We start from the raw sequence: 18,276 nt of genomic DNA, 5'->3' as shown, positions 1-18,276 counted from the left end.
CTAATAATAAGACTAATTGTTAAAAAAGTTTAGTTGGTAATGCAAGTCCAAAAAGAGAAAAAATGAGATGTGAATTGAACTTGTGATCAATGTGGCACCTGTGATGATTCAACACTGAAAACTAATTTTAGATCATTTTACTCCTCCAGAATTTTCATCTGCATGTCTGTGACTAGTGGACCTGTTCAGAACAGCAGTTATCTACAATGACATTCATTTTGTGTCATTAATGAGCTCTATGAATCTGGCCTCTACCTTGTCATTAATAGCTTATCCAGAGAGCTGTCACTGCCTATAGAGGGTGGATGAAGTGGCATCTTGAGAAATGTTTCCCTTTTTTCCTCTGACAATTCACAACATGGATTCCCTTTGGTTGGGAGGATAGCAACGATTTAGGGTGGAGTTCAGCTGACGTGGCCAGTTTTTGCTGGGGGAGTGGAGAGTGTGATTGGTCATGGTCTTTGCTGGGGGAGAGTGTGACTAGCCATGCTGTATGAGGAGAATGAGTCATGCTCCCTCTCTCTCCCTCCTCCTTTCCTTCCTATCAGATTCCATGATAGTCATCACTTGGCTCTCAAACTTCTACTGTGACCAGATATGGACTTCCTTCTATGTGTAATGAAACGGAGCTGGAAGGTTTTGATTTATTTATTTATTTATTTTTTTACCACATTCAGTCAATGCTTTAGGCTCTATAACTTTGTGCTAAATTTGCAGCAGATTATAGCAACTAATAATTGGGTTTTCCGTGTATCAGTAAGCTTGTCGTTTTCGTATTTGCCCCTCACAGTCAGTAGAGTGTGGAGGTCACACCTTGCTAACAGGAAACATCTGCAGGCAGGGTGTAGTTGCTAGTGAGTGTTGCCTCACTAAAGTGACATAAACCTGTATGCTCTTTATATATATTCCATAATGTGTCTAAAACTGCATTTCTATAGACAATAAAGTCACAACTCTAACAAAATTTAGACAGGTCCATAGCAAAAAGGACAAGAAAGCTCACATGCCAAAAAGTAACTTAAAAAGGAAAAGTACACACCAAGTAAAGTCAAATATTTACATCATGGACTTTACACTTTATCCTTGTTTGTCTAAAAATATACAGCTTTTGTGTTGGAAGCATACACACTTTAGGTTATGTGTATAAAGCCCATGCAAAAGAGCCATCAAATACAAATTCAGCTGTGTTACAGCTGTGTAAAGTGTAAAAAACAATAATGAACCATCAAGATGGTTCCTGCTGGTCTAACACATCTCCTAGTCATCGAATCAGCAGTGATGCAGCTGTCTCTGGCTGTGCTCTGTTCAGACACACTTTGTAAATATTATGAATGCAGTGAGCTGGAGCACAAAAGGACAGACTGGGGTTGGGCTCTTGCAGTAAGACTAACCATATGTTGTCCTGCATTCCTTACAGAGCATTTCAGGGTCTTCTTGGCATCTGGTGTTACTTAGGTTGAGATGTTAGGCGAATGTGGGGGAGGTTTCTGTTCAGAAATACTTTTGATGGTTTCACATATTTACTCAGTTCTGCACTGCTTTTGTGCTTGAAAAGCTCCTCTTTATTTTACTGAGACAGTGAGATAGACATGAGTGAGAGACTGAAGTTTAAGTGTGTGTGGGCATGTCTCTGTGTATGTTAAGAGTTGGCTGACCACCCTGGACAACCCCTTCCTGACAACCCCGCTGTTCATAGAGAGACAGGAAGTCAAGACGGAGAGAAGGTCGAAAGACTTTTCTCTAAAATTTTGTTCTTGGACATTTCTACTACTTCTGGACATTTCATATCCCATTTCTCTGATGGGAAAAGAGAGATATCTGTTAAGAGAAACCAGGGTACACAAGGGGAGGCCATGGACAGGTTCTCTTGCCCCACACAGGATTTTTGTGTGAAGGATTAATTGAGACACAAAGAATCTAGGGCTCCCAAAAATACATGTTTGGTATGTGAAAAGTAGAACGATGAAGAAAACAGCTGTTGCAACTAAGGACTCTTGGGCATCTATCAGGTAAGTTTCCAGACACTTATACAAACACACATACAGATGTAATGTAATATAATGGTTCTCCAAAAAACCTTTTTATTTTTATATTTCACAGCTCTCTCCCTTTGTTGAGAGGAGCATAACCTGTCTCACATTGTTCATCTACCACTTCGATACAAGTATTAGCTATTCATTATTCACATGATTTATTTACTCTTACCTTCCTGCACTATATAATAACACTTTAAGTGTTTCAACATAGTACAACACGATATTCTTGGGAGCCATAGTTGTGTATTCAGACGAGGGAGGAAAAGGTTTTGCATGCCAAGAAAGTAAAACTAGAGAGAGTACTTTAGCTTGGTTAGCAGGCTAACAGTATCAGAAACATTCTAGTATTGCACAATGCACTGGGAATAATCAAGGCATAGCAGATCAGTGACACACTATTTTTCCACAATAATAATACCAGCAGTTTTTACACATTAGAGGACCAGGAAATCTGCTTCCATTAACTTTATTTTCCATTAACATGAAAATCTTATTGACTTTATTTTCCACACGTGATGTTGATTATCTCAAGTTTTAATTTCTGCTTCTCTTCTTGATGTCTTTGCAAGTACCTCACAGTTTATTTTCAGTCTCATCCTACATTAGTGCTCTTTACTCATGGATTATAAATAATGTATGATCTTTTTTCTCTGTATAGGTTGACTTCTGTGCTCCACTAAATCTTCACACCTAAGCTCTTTCTGTTTCATCTGCAGTATCTTTTATTCAGTATGCACCATGCTCTCTTCACATCCTACCACAGCATCTCCTGTCCTCCCCAAACACACCTCAGCCACCTCCCCAAGTCCCCTGCTCCTCAGTTGTTCTCCTCCACCCAATTCTCCATCTTTGCTCCCATTGGTTGACATCTCAGGTGACTCTGCTTCCCCTCGTCATCCCCATTCACCTCTCTTTACTGACTGGAAAGGCATCACTCCAGCGCCCGGTTCTCTACCAACTCTCTACTCCAGATCGCCACCCATGTCTCCACCCAAACCCTTCTACCCACCTCTCCCCGCACAGCAGCCGTCAGCCATCCCCAAGGGCTCCTCTCAAGGTATGCACAAGCCTCCTGTACGTCCAAGCTCCAAACCCTCCTCACCACCTCTTCCCAGACCCCCAGCACCACTTGCCTCCAAAGGTGCTATCATCACACCAGCCCCAGCTGACCACAAGGAGAAGCCTACCCCTCCCAGTATAAGCATCCTGGAGAAGCTAATCAAGACTTGTCCAGTGTGGCTGCAGCTTGGAATATCACAGGAAAGAGCCATTCGTATACTCAACAAGGAGATGCCAGGGGTGAGACTTTCATCAGTTTTAATCATAATTATAATTATGATAATTTATAAATGTTATAATTTAGGAATACATAACAACCCAGCAGATCTGTGGGACAGACTTGCAGGCACTGTGTGCATGCACAGCTAACTTCAATTTACAATATGTACATTCATGCATAAAACAGGCCTGATGACCTCAATATGTTTACACAGATATTCATAGTAAGGAGGAACATTGACCAGAAGCTGATGGTTTTGTCAGTGCGTATCCCAGACCAGCAGGGGGAGCCACAGGTGCAGGAGTTACATGTGAAAGAGGAAAAAGCCTGTGAGTTTAGCTCTGTGATTAAGAAAGTTATGCTATTAAAGGAGTTCAACTTCCAATATGATTCTGTTGCATGTGTACATAAAGACAGCAATAGAGCATACTGCCTGCACAAGACTGAGGTGGGTTATACGTTTGGTGCAGGGGACCACAGGTTTCCTGATGCTCAGTACTGGACTTCCTGCCCCCAGCCACCACGACTGTGTGTGCATGCGTGCATGTGTTTGTGTGTGTCTCCATGTGTAGGTGTTGGAGAGACAAGGGTTATCTCCATTTTGCACATGGTACATATTTAGTGACGTTTGTATCCAGGAATTTGTTACACTTTACCTAAATATAGTCAGTCTAATGTCTAAGTAAAAAAAAAGCATTACATAGACACATAAACTATATTTTCACTGTAATCATTTTGTAGTCATTGAAGGGTGAATCTTCAGTTCTCACTGAGTTTACTTAGATTTTTCACAGGCAGTATTAGTAGTCTTCCTACATCTATTCATTCCTGCTCCTCTCTTTCCACCTTTAAATCTTAGCTCTTTATGGTTAATTCTTAGTCTGGTATGATTAATTCTTAGTCTGGTCCATTTTGTTTTTTGGTATATTTTGTCACATTTACATTTTGTAAAGCGACCTTGGGTTTTGTGAAAGGCATTATAAAGATCCAACTTATTATTATGTATTATTACTAAGTAATATTTATGTGGAACTGGTAGCACTGAGCATGCGTTAAGGGTGCCAGTGGGGCTGGGTACAGCCTTAGTTTCTAGGAAGGCCATGAATGTTATGGTTGTGTTTGGTAGTGGCATCATGTTTAAGAGGTGTGGCTATGTTCTCTAGTGACATAGTGCTTAAGAGGTGCAGGTGTGGGCAGTACCTCACTGGTTAAGGCACTTGACTAATAATCAGAAGGTTTGCAGTTCAAGTCCCACCACTGCCAGGTTGCCACTGCTGGGCCCCTGAGCAAGACCCTTAACCCTCAATTGCTCAAGTTGTACTCAGTCGTAATTGTAATTCGCTTTGTATAAAAGTGTCACCTAAATCAGCTAAATGCTGTAAATGTATGCTAGTGGCATAGTGTTTAAGAGGTGCAGCTTGGTTTAAAGTGAGGCTGGGTCATCAGACCTCACTGTTGAGCCTGTCATGGGCTTAATTCAGTGAAACTCTGACGAAGAGAAATGCCTACCTGATGATCCCTGAGAGGAGCTCATGATGTTGTGGTTGGACTGAAGAGAATAAGCAGGTTCCTATGTGAAGCTCTAGTGGTGTTCTATTAGCATAGGATATTCAACATCCTATCCTGTGTGTGTATATATATACAATTATTAGTAGTAGTATTCTGCTGTTAATGTTACCTGAAATAATCTTGCTACGAAGCAGGGACAAGGAATCCTGTGCCTAACCATAAACAATCCTGTCTCCTTTTTTCACAGTGCTGTATCTGGAAGGCTCTGTCCTGGTCTTTGACAACATTTTTAAACTCATTGCATTCTACTGTGTTAGCCGGTAAGCTTACCGTCCACTGTATTAACTGTATGGTTGTCACAGTATATTTCATATACACAGTAATATTTATCTCATCCAGGGACATTCTCCCCTTCACCTTGAAGTTACCTGAGGCCATCATTCAGGCAACTAAATATGAAGACATGGAGGTGATCTCCACACTTGGCTTAGGTAATAGCTGATATATGAACTTGGCTCTACATTTGCGAGCACTTATTTTACTTCTTTGAATGTCATCATGTGTTAAATTACATTTTAGTTCTCATACACTTTCCTGTTTATGTTATTTTCTGCAAATGCAAGCTGTTTAAGTTAGGCAATTGCTAGGAAACATGCATATATAAGTCTGTGGCTTCCGCCTTAAATAGCCACATGACATCACTCAGTAAAACCTTGCTCAGCACTGCACTGAAAGTGTACACTCCCACAAACAGACACTGAATAGGAGTAATAATGTAGATTTGTGGACATCAAATTAAATTAAATTAAATACCTCAGGCCATGCTAGCAGCTGCAAAGTGTGTGAGAGGCAGACATGTGCCTTGTAAACTTAAGTGGTGATGTTGCTTGTTTGTTGCCACAGAATTCTGGAGCTCAATGCTGAACAGTCACTTTGCAGATTTCTCAAGTAAAGCAGTGGCCAGCAGAGGCACTCAGGATGCACCAGACCACAGTAGCTCCTGTGAGATTCAGCTTTCTGCTGGCAGTGACCGCCTTTGGTATGTCAACCCTATCTTCATTGAGGAATACTGCAAAACTCTTCCATCCAGCCCCCCAGCACCCATCCTCAGGACCCAGAGCCTTAACACACCTATTCAGACTCCTCCCAAGTACAGGAGACCACCGCCACTCCCTCCTCGGCCACTCAATGTGTCTGAAGGAGCACTGGTGCAGGCTTCTCATAAACCAACCAAAGAGGAGCTTACATCAAAGGAGCCTGCAATTCTCTCACTGAGCTCACTCTGTATGATTACAAATAAGGAAGGAAGTCAGCGCCTGTGCACAGAGACAGAGGAAACTCCTGCGACCAGTGTCGAGCCAGGGACAGCCAAGCCAGCCGAAGCACAACCACCCCCAAGCGTAGTTAGGAAGCAGGCTAGCCGTGTCCCTTCACACAGAATTCCCCCGGTGCCACTCCGACGCAAGCTTTCAGAGACCCAGGCCTCAGGAGAAGAAACCCAGCAGGAGCCTCCCAACAGCAGGGCCAGTGTCTCTGCACTCGCACAGGCAGACGGGGAGGAGTCTGGAGCATTTCTTATCTGCTTCGACGACAACAGCATGGCACAGTCAGAAAGACCTGTAGATTCCCCTAAACAGCCAAGGGGAGTAGATGAAGAAGCACCGGCACATACCTCCAAGATGTCAAATGGAGGTTCCACTGTGACTCCAGGAACTGAAGTTGAGAAACCTAGTGTTCCTGTGCCACCGCCTAGGAGGAAACGACTCTCTCAAGCTGTATCCACATTTAGGCAAGATAACGGCACCCTTGGGGGAACTTCTCAAGAGCTCACGTCCCTGATTCCACAGAAAGCCAGCACCACCACGTCTACGCACCCCTACGTCTGCACCACTGCAGGCCATGCCAGAGTTCCAGATGTCTCACTCTTCTCCCCTGAGGGAGGTGCTCCCCAGCCAGACCATGACTCCTATTCTACCAGTAGCACAGAGGAGGAGATGGATACTACCACAGCAGGTGCCCTAGTGAAGAGGTCACCCACCATCATGCTGGACCGTGCCAAACAGCGTCTCTCTATGGTCAGCTTCTCCACTGTCTTCACAAGCTTCATGAGCGCAGACTGCAAGCTGCAGAAACGGATCGTGGAGCTGGCTCGTGATGGGAACACATACTTTGGGAACCTGGTGCAGGATTACCGTGCCTTTACTTTGGAAACCATGCAAAGACACTCCTCTAGTACAGAGATGCTCCAAGAAATCAGACAAATGATGACCCAGCTCAAGAGTTACCTGATCCAGAGCACAGAGCTACAGAATTTACAGGAGCCAACAATCTACTCAGAGGAGAAGCTGGGTAATTTATGTCTACAGTTCCTTTACACCATACATTTGTATAAAGTATCCTGTATCATCTCTATCTTACAAGTATGGTTGTATTAAACTTAGATATGAAAGACAGAAATAATTTTTTTTTTGTCTGCTAAATGCTATAAATGTAAATGTTCCAGTGGTCAGAAACAGACCAGTTGTTAAGATAGTGGATGACAAATTGTGCATACCAGAATATATTCTGTACACTGTAGTTGTTCACTACAAGATAGGCATATGTAATACAGGGCTACTGAGTACATGGGGAGGTGAGGGAGCGAGATGCGAGTTTGGTTGAGTGTATGTAGTAATACTTGTGATGGCGACAATGAGGGAGCAAGACACGAGTGTGATTGCAGAGGATCTTTACCCACACAGCGGTGGGCGAACTTGAAAGAAATTTAAACAAGAATAAAACACTGGCTATGAAGTCACTTGGCATAGTAAGCACAAGAGCTTCTTCACCCAGTACAGGCAAGCAGTCTGCAGCACAGGATGTAGGCACCTCTGGGCTTTATAAAGGGGAGAGATCAAAGGAAAATAAATAGGCACAGGTGCAGGGAATGAATAATCAGGTGATTGGGAGTGGGGTGGGTGCAGTATGTGTGTGTAAGCTCACGTGAGCTGCACTTTATGGAAAACATTTTTAAATAATAAATAAAACTGGTCAACAGTAAGTTTGCTTCTGAAAAAAAAGTTGACAGTCCGATGTGTTGACAATCCAATCTGCTACCTCATAAATTGGTTAAGAAATAATGCTGGTTTGTCATGGTTTGGTTTAGTGGAGTTTGATGATTTTGCTGTCAGATCATTTGATTTGGTTGTTAAAATGAATATATATCTAACCTGTTTAGAGATAATCATTGAGGCAGCACTGTGCAAGTGTGTTCTGAAGCCTTTGAGGGAGCAGATATATAACGGGCTGAAGGACATCCACTCCCGGGCGGGCACTCTGAAGAGGCTGAAGGAGAACCAACAAGTTGTTTTAGGCACCACCACCACAGATTTGGGGGTGACCACCAGTGTTCCAGAGACACCAGTCATGGAGAAGATTCAGGTGAAGCTGGGGAACCTGCATCAGGAATACTCACCTCAGAAGAAGATCAACCTGCTCCTCAAGACCTGCAAGATGATCTATGAGTCTATGTCTGTGGGTTGCCCAGGTAAGGGGAGGGGCGCCTTTATCTATGACCTAGTTATGAACTTTAATTACAGGTAAGAGAATAGCAAAATGATTCTAGCTAGACTTATTGTGAGTTAGCAATGCTGTTCTTATTTCTTTGATATAAGGTGATTTTCTTGCACAAATAGTTTTTTCCCCTGTTTTTCTGTTTGTGTGTAAGTGAAGAGATCAAGTGTGGAGTGGAAATGTGGGAAGCAGCACTGAATGACACCTCTAGTGCTGTTTAATACTGTTTATAAAGACACAGTCATATATCGTATATTACTGTACTGTGTTTTTATTGTTAATATATGTGATACATAAAGAAGACATAATGTAATATGTAATGTGATGTGCTCTGCAGGGAAGGCCCATGGTGCAGACGACTTCCTGCCTGTGCTGATGTATGTGCTGGCACGGTGCAACATGATCAGCCTGGTGCTGGATGTGGAGTATATGATGGAACTGATGGACCCTGCTCTACAGCTAGGAGAGGGTAAGCATACACACACACACACACACACACACACACACACACACACACACACACACACACATACACACACACACACGCGGCTACAGCTGGGAGAGGGTAAGCACACACACACACACACACACATACATACACACAAACACACACACATACACACACACACACGTGGCTACAGCTGCGAGAGGGTAAGCACACAATCATACACACACACACATACATACACACACACACACACACACACACACACACACACACACACACACACACACACACACACACACACACACACATATATATATATATATATATATATATATATATATATATATATATATATATATATATATATATATATATATATATATATATATATGTAATGTGATGCAAATTGCATACATACATAAAAGTACCTGGGTTAATTTAGCTTACATACATAAAAGTATTTAATTTATCTTTAGAACCCTGGCCCACAGTAGCCTATTGGTGTTCACTGAACAGGAGATTTTAGCATGGAACATCATCGCTGTTGTATTTTAGCACACTCTCAACAGCGTGTTGTATGTGTTCTCAGGCTCATACTACCTCACCACCACGTATGGAGCTCTGGAACACATAAAGAACTATGACAAGCAGGCCATTACTAGGCAGCTGAGTCTGGAAATCCAGGACTCCATTCACCGGTGGGAGCGACGCCGCACCCTCAATAAGGCTCGTGCCTCACGCTCTTCTGTACAGGTAGGCTGCAGTAGCACATTTACCTCTATGCCCTATACCGAAATATATGTCTACATAGAGAGAACTAACATTTGTGTCATATGTATAATTTTGGGTGCAGCAGTAGCCAACACCGAACACACCCCCCATTACACCTTCATACTCTGCAAAAGAAGTCAGGCCAGTGCCAAACACTTAGAATGCTAGAGGAAAGCAGATGGAGTGACACCAGGTACAACACAAGTATGAATTAGGTGGTATGTATAAGCAGCAACCAAGGCAAAAATGACAATTGGCAGAACGTAGTAAGTTCAAATAAACAGATCATTACGCTCTATACAGTGGCTGTTCGCGGTGTGTTCTTGGCCATACATAGATTCGGTCCTATTAAAACATTAAACATAAAGCAGCAAACATTATTTGTCACTTCAACATAATTTGCACTAATACAAATAAAAGTAAATGTGATAATGACACAGATTTCACAGAACACCACTCTACTCTTTCCAGGATTTTATCAATGTCTCTTTCCTGGAAGCTTGTTCCAATACCAAGACACTGGGTATTCATTCCAGTACCACTGCTCAGGACTTTTGCACACAATGTGCTGAGAAGTTTGAGGTGCTGGACCCCGATTCCTTCTGTCTGAGTGTGCTAGTGGATGGACAATACCAACCCCTGACCCCTGAGGAATTCCCACTTGCTATAAAATCCAGTCTGCACCACAGTGAGCCACGCAAAGAATATTACTTTGTATACCACCATGGGCGTTGGCCAGGACAGGAACCTGACAGCCAGATATTGTCTACCCCTGAACCAACTGCTGCCTTGGAGGATGGTTTGTTCTGATGGATTTGTGATCAGCAAGGGAAAATGGTTTGCACAAAGGTCTACAGCCAGCTGGAACAAACTTAGCAAACCATTATAAAATATCCTCACATTGCCATTGAGGATAGGAGTCTTGAAGGCCTTCCACTCTAGAGATTAAGAATCATAGCAAATTTACTGTCACTAGGAGCAGAATCATAATCTCATAAATATTTGACTTTGTAAACACACTCATTCTCTTTGATGAACAACTACTTCCAACTAACAGAACTTCCTCTCATAAGGAGCTGCTTCCTCAAACAGAAATATTCTAATATTCTAACTCTTCAGCTCATCCAAAATCATAAATACAGTTGATACTTGTCTCGTGACTCGTGACTTTTGGATTCCAATAGGTTGATTTTTGTGAGATATTTGAGATCAAATTATGCAATGAAGAGTTAATAAAAACTCTAAGATTAATAAGTCTTGAATGATAATATAACCTTTATAATATTCTGATACTCATTTTTATATTGAATGTTTTTATGACATACCTTATGTAAGGCTTTTTGTAAGGGGAGGGTTAAGCACAGGTATGGAATAATAATTCTTCAGTGAAAATCCTTTTAAGACCACCACAAGGCTATATCTGGAGGGAGATTATATACATACATTTTGTGTCTGCTACTGTTTTATATCTTTTATATCTTAAACAAAGATTTTTGGATTACATTCCGGGTTATACATGCAATTGACACATTACATGAATTATGTTTGCATGTGTGACTGAAATCACCAGAATTTTTGTATCTGTGACTCGGAAAATAGGAAGTGTAATAGTCACAATGTAAATTTAACCAAAGCCATTGCCTTTAAGTTGCATACAATTAAAGTATCATTTCTTAATATGCTGTCAATTATTTATTTTGTTAAAAAATGTTAAACACAAGTTCTTGTGTAATTGTAGTTTTAAGAGGTAAAATGTTCTTTGCCTTTTGATTTTTTATTCTCCAGAGATTCAAACAGAATTTTCAGTGTAACCACCATTCCAACTAATATTGTAATGTCACCACAGAAGAAGAGTCAAAATACATTTCCATGCAAGGAACAAGCCGATTATTGGAAATGAATTTAATTTGATGTAATTATTTTATAATGAATTTATTACTATTAATTAACTTTTTACCTCTATTTCTCCCCTGGAGCAACTGGTGACCACTTCTTTCAGTGGAGGACCAGAGACATGGGTCCCATGTTATTATATTCCAGGAGCAACCTGCAGTTAAGCATTTTGCTCAAAGACAAGAATCAATGCTAGCTTACGAAGAATTCTGTGTACAACACTGACCAATGAGAAACCAAAATGTAAGATCTTGTCCAATACAAAAATTCTTGAATAAATCAGGTCAGTCTGAGGGTATGTAAGTTAAACGTTCCAGTTATAATTCTGTCGTTTGATAGAACTATTGTATTGTATTGTATTGTAACTAATTGTAATTAATTACACACAGGATAAGGTATGAAATATCCTGTGCTGATCCATTAGAGCTTTACATAGGGCCCAGCCCACATACCAGCAACCAGAACATCATGAACTCTTCTCAGGAGTCATCAGGTTGGCACCTCCATTCATCAGTGTTTCACTGAATTAAGCCCAAGACACCTCCAAAAGGCCCAACAGTGAGGTCTGATGCCCAAGCCACACAACCCCTCCATGATGCACCTCTTTAAATGTAAACCCAAACTGGCCTCCCTGGTGAATAAAGCCATACCCAGACCCACAGACACCACATGCTGAGTGTCACCAATTCCATATCGGCTTTACGCTCTATGCTAATAGCACACACAACTGCGCTGCCCCCACACACCCAGTCACCTCCTAATCAGTAAAATCCATGATGTAAAATCTATGATTTGTGATGACTATTGGGTTTCAAGACAAAATATTTCTATTGCTGGGACAATGAGAGATATATGAATGGAAGACAGTATTTTTCTCTGTCCCTGAACAGGACTGAATGTCTGAGTGTCTAACTTACAGAATGCAATGGGCTCACATTTATTTTCCTGTGTACTGAATGAAGCAATTATGGGAAATGCCTCCGCTATGCAGTTGGAGGAGCATAAGCATATTCCTGTTAACTGTACACATTAATACGATGAAAGAAAGTGAAACTTGCATACCTCCGTTAACAAATGCTTTTTTATACAGACTTTAGCGGCATAGTGTGATTTCCTATCCTCAAGCTTCACACTACTTTAATGAGTAAAATCCATGCATTCTTATAAAAGTGAGGCTGTACTTAACCTCTTAAAGCTGGGCTTTGGCAACGTTTTTCATTATTTCTACATCAGCAATATTTATTGAACTAGAAACAAGGATATGAGATAAATGGAGAAAAAAAGAAGTGAGAATGCTTGCATAGGAATGTGTAGGACAGTTGTGCATGAGTGCCGTGATTGTGCAAAGGGTAATTCTGAGAGATCACAACTGGCATTTGGGCACCAAACGCACAGCCTCTTTGTAGGCTGTGACCATCTGTCTCATAGCCCTTTTTCCCCACCTTTCCCTTGTTCCAGCCATCCCGTGCGGGCGTGTGTGTGTCTGGCTTGGTTGGACCACGTCACCTCTGCCTTGCCCCTTAATGAGTGTTCGGACCCACTTGCCTGATGCCTGATGCCTGTGCATTCTACCGCTGCCCATTATTTTAAATGAGGGCCAACTGAAGTTGGCATGCACTAATGAGACCATCCTGGGCTGTGACTTCGTGTCCTGTGCTTAAGGGGAAGGATCCTGCATATAACAAGAAAACAATGAGTCCCACTGTCACACTTTTCTGCTCCTTACAGTGGTGCTTAATCAGTGTGATTTTTAACACACATCATGAGCATCCAATCACACTACAGAGTAAACCTCGACAATCAAACAAGTGTTAGTGGGTTTTTGGGGGGTGGGGAGGAGCACAGTGCTCCAGCTTGGCTGAACTTGGCAGCTTTCCTACGTTTTAACACAACATGATAAAATCCATATGTGAAAAACATATAATTTCTATTAGGCATCTATGTATGAGCCACCACTGACTCTGCCATGTAAATACATGCCTAAAGCTACGTGAGTTTAACACAAATGTTTTGTGAGTGATTCAGTGCATCTAACAGGAGCCTGAAAAGACCTAATAATTTAACGAGACTAACATCTTCCATGGCCTGGAATCCCAGTGTTTGTAGGCTGCTAGAAGACACAATAAAACCCCAATCCAAACTGGATCCTTGTTCCTTGTTACCAACCTCCTATTCAGATCATACATGAAGTTACAGGTTACACCCTTTCAACGATCATTGGAAAGTTGTAGGATTGAGTTAGTCTGGGCTGATGAACATCAGTTCTGCATAGCAGCAGCAGGTAGGATCATCTAGTTTTGATCATCTGACTTTCATGTGGGCGCGTTTCCACTTCCACTACTTTTTTTTTTTTTTTTTTTGGAGACATCATTAAGTTCTGTGACGTCAAAACAGGGCCTCTTTTCTCTGATTCTGCTATGTATTTTAAGAATCCAGCCAAGCAGGACATCTAGGGGCGTGTGAAACATGGCCTTTCATCGTTCCTCCATCTTATGCACATTCAGAGAGACGAAAGCTGTATATATAGATCCTTGTACCGTAAGACCCAGCACATTCACTGCAGCACCTGGAAAGTAAACTACAGCCCTCCTTGTACCTGCACCTAAGGTTAAGACCCGAAGGTCTGCAACAGCTCGGTTGATCAAACAAGCGGACAACGAACTGCAATCAGACAAGCATCTGTACCTGCCATCGTATTGCATGGAAGAGCTGCTTACCAACTTGGACTCCACAAACCAGGTTCAGGTTTTTCTTCAACACCAACGTCTGGAGGTGGCAAGCGGCATCACATCAGCAGACATCAGCAGACTGAGAACCTGCACCAGAAAGGTGAGTGTGATACTTGTTTTACTTGCTACATATGCACAACAGCTATTTTAAAAATTATTTTTATAGGTGGTTTGAAGAAAGCAGTGGGTTCTATATGTAGAAGCAGGCTGGAGTAGCACAGTCATCGAAAATAAAAGTAACTTTTTTAAGTTAAAGTCTGTATTCTTTTGGGAAATACGGGGCATGTTTACTGACTCATCTCTTTATATCACATCATAAATGTGTTGGTGGTCAGTCATATTTAAACCATGTTTAAACCATATTTAAACCAGCATTTGTAATTTACCAGTACATTTTTCTTGTATACTCATACACTCTTGAATATAACAGGAATTTTTATGTGATAGTGGATGCTGTTTTAGGGGATATTAATGTCTGCCAAATTCAGATTTGTTGGATTAGTCCAATATTATTACTATCCATATTGTGTCTGTCTATTCTCTCTTATGTGCATGTGTGTGTGTGTGTGTGTGTGTGTGTGTGTGTGTGTGTGTGTGTGTGCGTGTGTGTGTGTGTGGGCATGCATGCACATTTTCTGCAGATGGTGGTGCTCACCTTGTGTTCCCGCCCTGCACTGTTGTTCGTCGTGTTGATGTTTACAACCGTAGGGACTTCTGCCCTCCCTCAGCCTCACTCCCAGCCCCTGCAGAGGTGAGCACACTTTGCCTTCCCCTAACATCTCCAGAACATATTCTTATAAAAATGGAAAGAAGAAAAAACCATGATGTCTTTGATCATGGCCACAGAAACACCTCTCCGGTTGGTGAAGATGACTCTCCACAGGAACGATGGGAGGTGCTCTATCCGTCCATCTCTCTTCGTGACTGGAGTATTCAAATGTTGTCTGCTCCAGAATTTGACGGAGCTAGGCCCAGGACAGGGCAGCTGGGCTTGGGTGAGTGGACACCCTTGAGCCAGTCACAGACGGAAATGGACCTGGTGAAGGAATGGCCTGGTGCCTGGACTCAGAGAGTGGACAACCAGGCAAAAAGAAACATCGTAGTCGCGGATGACGCAGCATTCAGGGAGAAAAGTAAGCTTCTCACAGCTATGGAGAGACAGAAATGGCTGAATTCATACATGCAGAAGCTGCTGGTGGTTAACTCAAAGTGAATTGTGTGTACAGGGATGAATGTCAAATGTATAAATAAATATGAATGCTAATTATGTGACAACAGGAGTTCTGTGTTCATTGAAAAAAGACACTGGAACAGCCTTATCTAGTATTGATAAGACACTGGAACAGCCTTATCTAGTATTGATAAGACACTGGAACAGCCTTATCTAGTATTGATAAGACACTGGAACTCTTATCAAAAGAAAAGCATCAGTATATTCTGTGGTAGGCTTCAATTGTAGTGTCAGGATTAAGTTATTAATTAAAATTTTGCAGCTATTGCAGGCAGTGTAGCCTCTTTGATAGTATATAGGACATCTTACCTTTGGAACTAAATTAGCTTTATTAACTTGCTGCATTTTATTAAGTGTCTTAGGTTAAAAAAATAGATATTGGAAATATTAACTATGAGGATTAAAACATTCATTGGCTCTATAATTATAAAGTAAATATTTTATACATGACTGGGTTTTTTACCAGCCATATTCAGCAAAACCTTCAGAAAACTTTACCAGGAGGTGTTCCTCACTGCTTCTCAATTAGTTTGTGCACAGGCATCACAAAAGGGAAGAATAATCTCAACATTTTGAGAGGATGTGGAGGAGATAAGAATAGTGTGGCATTAAAATTTGGCCGTGTCTACAAAGAGTGATGCAAGACCAAATTATTCACTTTCTATGGAGTGAAAAAAAAGTCAGTGCTTTTTATTGTGATACTTTATTCAAAGTGTATTTGGTGTAAAAAAAAAAAAAAGCCAGACAACTGCGTAATAGCTCAAAATGACACTAAAATGATTCTGGATAATATCTAGAGAAGAAAATCAAACAATATACAAACTATGTGCATATATATATATATATATATATATATATATATATATATATATATATATAGAGAGAGAGAGAGAGAGAGAGAGAGAGAGAGAGAGAGAGAGAGAGAGAGAGAGAGAGAAAGATTAGTAAAGTACAGTTTCCAGAGAAACGTTTCAGAGGTCATTCATCAGCTGCACAAGCAAAGTGCGCACACCTGCACACACACACACACACACACACACACACACACACATACATATTTATATGTTCCTAGATCAAAACTTGCAGTCATTAAACCTATGATCAAGAAACCAAATCTCGATCCCAATTAATTTTTTAACCATAGGCCTATATCAAACCTCCCATTCATTGCAAAAATTCCTAGAAAAAGTGATCTCAGTACAACTGACTGACCACTTTCAATTTGTTGATGTGAATAATGAATCCTCTGATCTTACTAAGGTTAAATTTGGTGTCTCACAAGGGTCAGATCATGGCCCTCTGTGCTTCTCCCTTTACATGCTACCGCTTGGCACCATAATTCACAAACATATCGTTAGTTTTCATTCCTACACTGATGATAACCAGCTTTATGTATCGGTTCAATCCAAATAATACCCCCAATCGCAACAAAATAGAAGAATGTATAAAAGAAGGTAAGTGCTGGATGACACACAACTTTCTCCTACTTAATCTGAACAAAACTGATTACTTTACTCCTGTTACTTTAGCCTAAGGCATCAAAAAATAAGTTCACAAATAACAATCTGGGTAGTGTTTCAGTTAGTCCATTCACAAATGTAATAAATGTGTCACCATTTATTCAGATCTCTCATTTGATGCACAGATATGTCACATAGTTAGAAATGCATTGTCAAACATTGCAGCATTGCCAAACTGCAAAATATACGCTCCCTAAGAGATGCTGAGATGCTTATCCATGCCTTCATAACCTCTAGGCTGGACTACTGTAATGTAGCTGGCTGTTCTAGTAAATCATTAAATAAGCTTCAACTGTTTCGGACTGCAGCAGCTAGAGTTCTCATTAGAACCAGAAAACTTGATCACATTACTCCCAATCTTTCAGCTCTGCACTTACTACCAGTTAAATTCTGTATTGTCTATATACTCCTTCTAATGTATATATCCCTATCTAGTTTGGCCCCTCTGTATCTTAGTGAACTTATGGAACCTAATCAACTTTTTTTCATTTACAGGGTACTGGTCTGCTGACTGGTCTGTTCCTCGAATTAGAAACATCACAGCAGGCAGACAAGCATTCTCACATAAGGCACCCCTCCTTTGGAATGCCCTGTCTGCTTCAGTATATGATTCAGACATGCAATCAATATTTAAAACAAGGCTTATTCATTTGCACAGGTCTTCAGCTAGCATATTGAGGTGGTTCCCTAGACAGGGTTTAACTTAAACCAGGAGTAATCCTCTTACTTACAGCATGCCTGATAAAAGAAACTTTCAAAATACCTGAGTTGGTCCAGTGGCACTGGCAGACTCTCTCATCAGATCCAGACTGGACAACTTCCTATCTTCCCAATCATCTGGGTAATCAATAATGACTTATCTACCATCTCTCATCATATGCTAGCCATATCATTTTAATGTTACATGCTACCTTCAGACAGATATTTGAATGTCAGAATCATTCATCCACTTTTGTCTTTTCCTTATATCGTGTTTCTATGTTCTTTATTTATTTATTTTTTTCCTGTTCATATCGTTCACATCATTATGCTTCTCCATTGTCCACCACAGGAGGATGGCTTCCCCTTTCTGACTCTTGGTTCCTCTTGAGGTTTCTTCCTCACAGCCTCAGGTAGTTTTTCCCTCACCACTGTTGCCTCTTGCTTGCTCTCTAGAGGCTTGGACCAAGGCATACGTAAAGCTGCTTTGTGACAATGGTGCTATAGTTTATAAAAAGTGCTATAAACTATGTAACACTACTATATTGTTGTGTATACAAGTGAGAATAAATAATTGGTGAGAACAAATTATACATTTATTAACAACTG

At 41.0% G+C, this 18,276-nt stretch overlaps 1 protein-coding gene across 5 annotated transcripts; it reads left to right on the top strand.

Annotated features, from left to right (window-relative positions):
* The first annotated feature begins 1,382 nt into the window (after nucleotides 1–1,382).
* Nucleotides 1,383–15,463, top strand: rin3 (Ras and Rab interactor 3). 5 transcript variants are annotated; one of them, XM_081721937.1, is made up of 12 exons: nucleotides 1,383–2,009; nucleotides 2,695–3,335; nucleotides 3,530–3,644; nucleotides 5,072–5,144; nucleotides 5,224–5,315; nucleotides 5,728–7,173; nucleotides 8,042–8,350; nucleotides 8,714–8,845; nucleotides 9,414–9,577; nucleotides 14,096–14,317; nucleotides 14,859–14,968; nucleotides 15,064–15,462. In XM_081721937.1, the coding sequence occupies exons 2-12, from the start codon at nucleotides 2,775–2,777 to the stop codon at nucleotides 15,428–15,430; spliced, it is 3,591 nt and encodes a 1,196-aa protein (XP_081578063.1). In that variant the 5' UTR covers nucleotides 1,383–2,009; nucleotides 2,695–2,774; the 3' UTR covers nucleotides 15,431–15,462. The 5 variants fall into 5 exon arrangements, with proteins under 5 accessions (XP_081578063.1, XP_081578064.1, XP_081578065.1 ...); XM_081721938.1 differs by having other exon boundaries at nucleotides 1,385–2,009; nucleotides 15,171–15,282; XM_081721939.1 differs by lacking the exons at nucleotides 14,096–14,317; nucleotides 14,859–14,968; nucleotides 15,064–15,462 and adding an exon at nucleotides 9,678–10,052 and having other exon boundaries at nucleotides 1,388–2,009.
* Nucleotides 15,464–18,276: the final 2,813 nt, after the last annotated feature.

Source organism: Electrophorus electricus, chromosome 10 (genome assembly GCF_041902795.1).
Source record: "Electrophorus electricus isolate QZ-2024a chromosome 10, ASM4190279v1, whole genome shotgun sequence".
Classification (NCBI taxonomy): domain Eukaryota; kingdom Metazoa; phylum Chordata; class Actinopteri; order Gymnotiformes; family Gymnotidae; genus Electrophorus; species Electrophorus electricus.
This window is presented reverse-complemented; position numbering and strand designations above follow the sequence as displayed.

Bases quoted from the DNA above. Each gene is read 5' to 3' on its own strand.
- rin3 (XM_081721937.1), top strand. From the start codon at position 2,775: ATGCTCTCTTCACATCCTACCACAGCATCTCCTGTCCTCCCCAAACAC. The intron at 8,351-8,713 runs GTAAGGGGAGGG...TGTGCTCTGCAG, and splicing joins TATGTCTGTGGGTTGCCCAG to GGAAGGCCCATGGTGCAGAC. The intron at 8,846-9,413 runs GTAAGCATACAC...ATGTGTTCTCAG, and splicing joins TGCTCTACAGCTAGGAGAGG to GCTCATACTACCTCACCACC.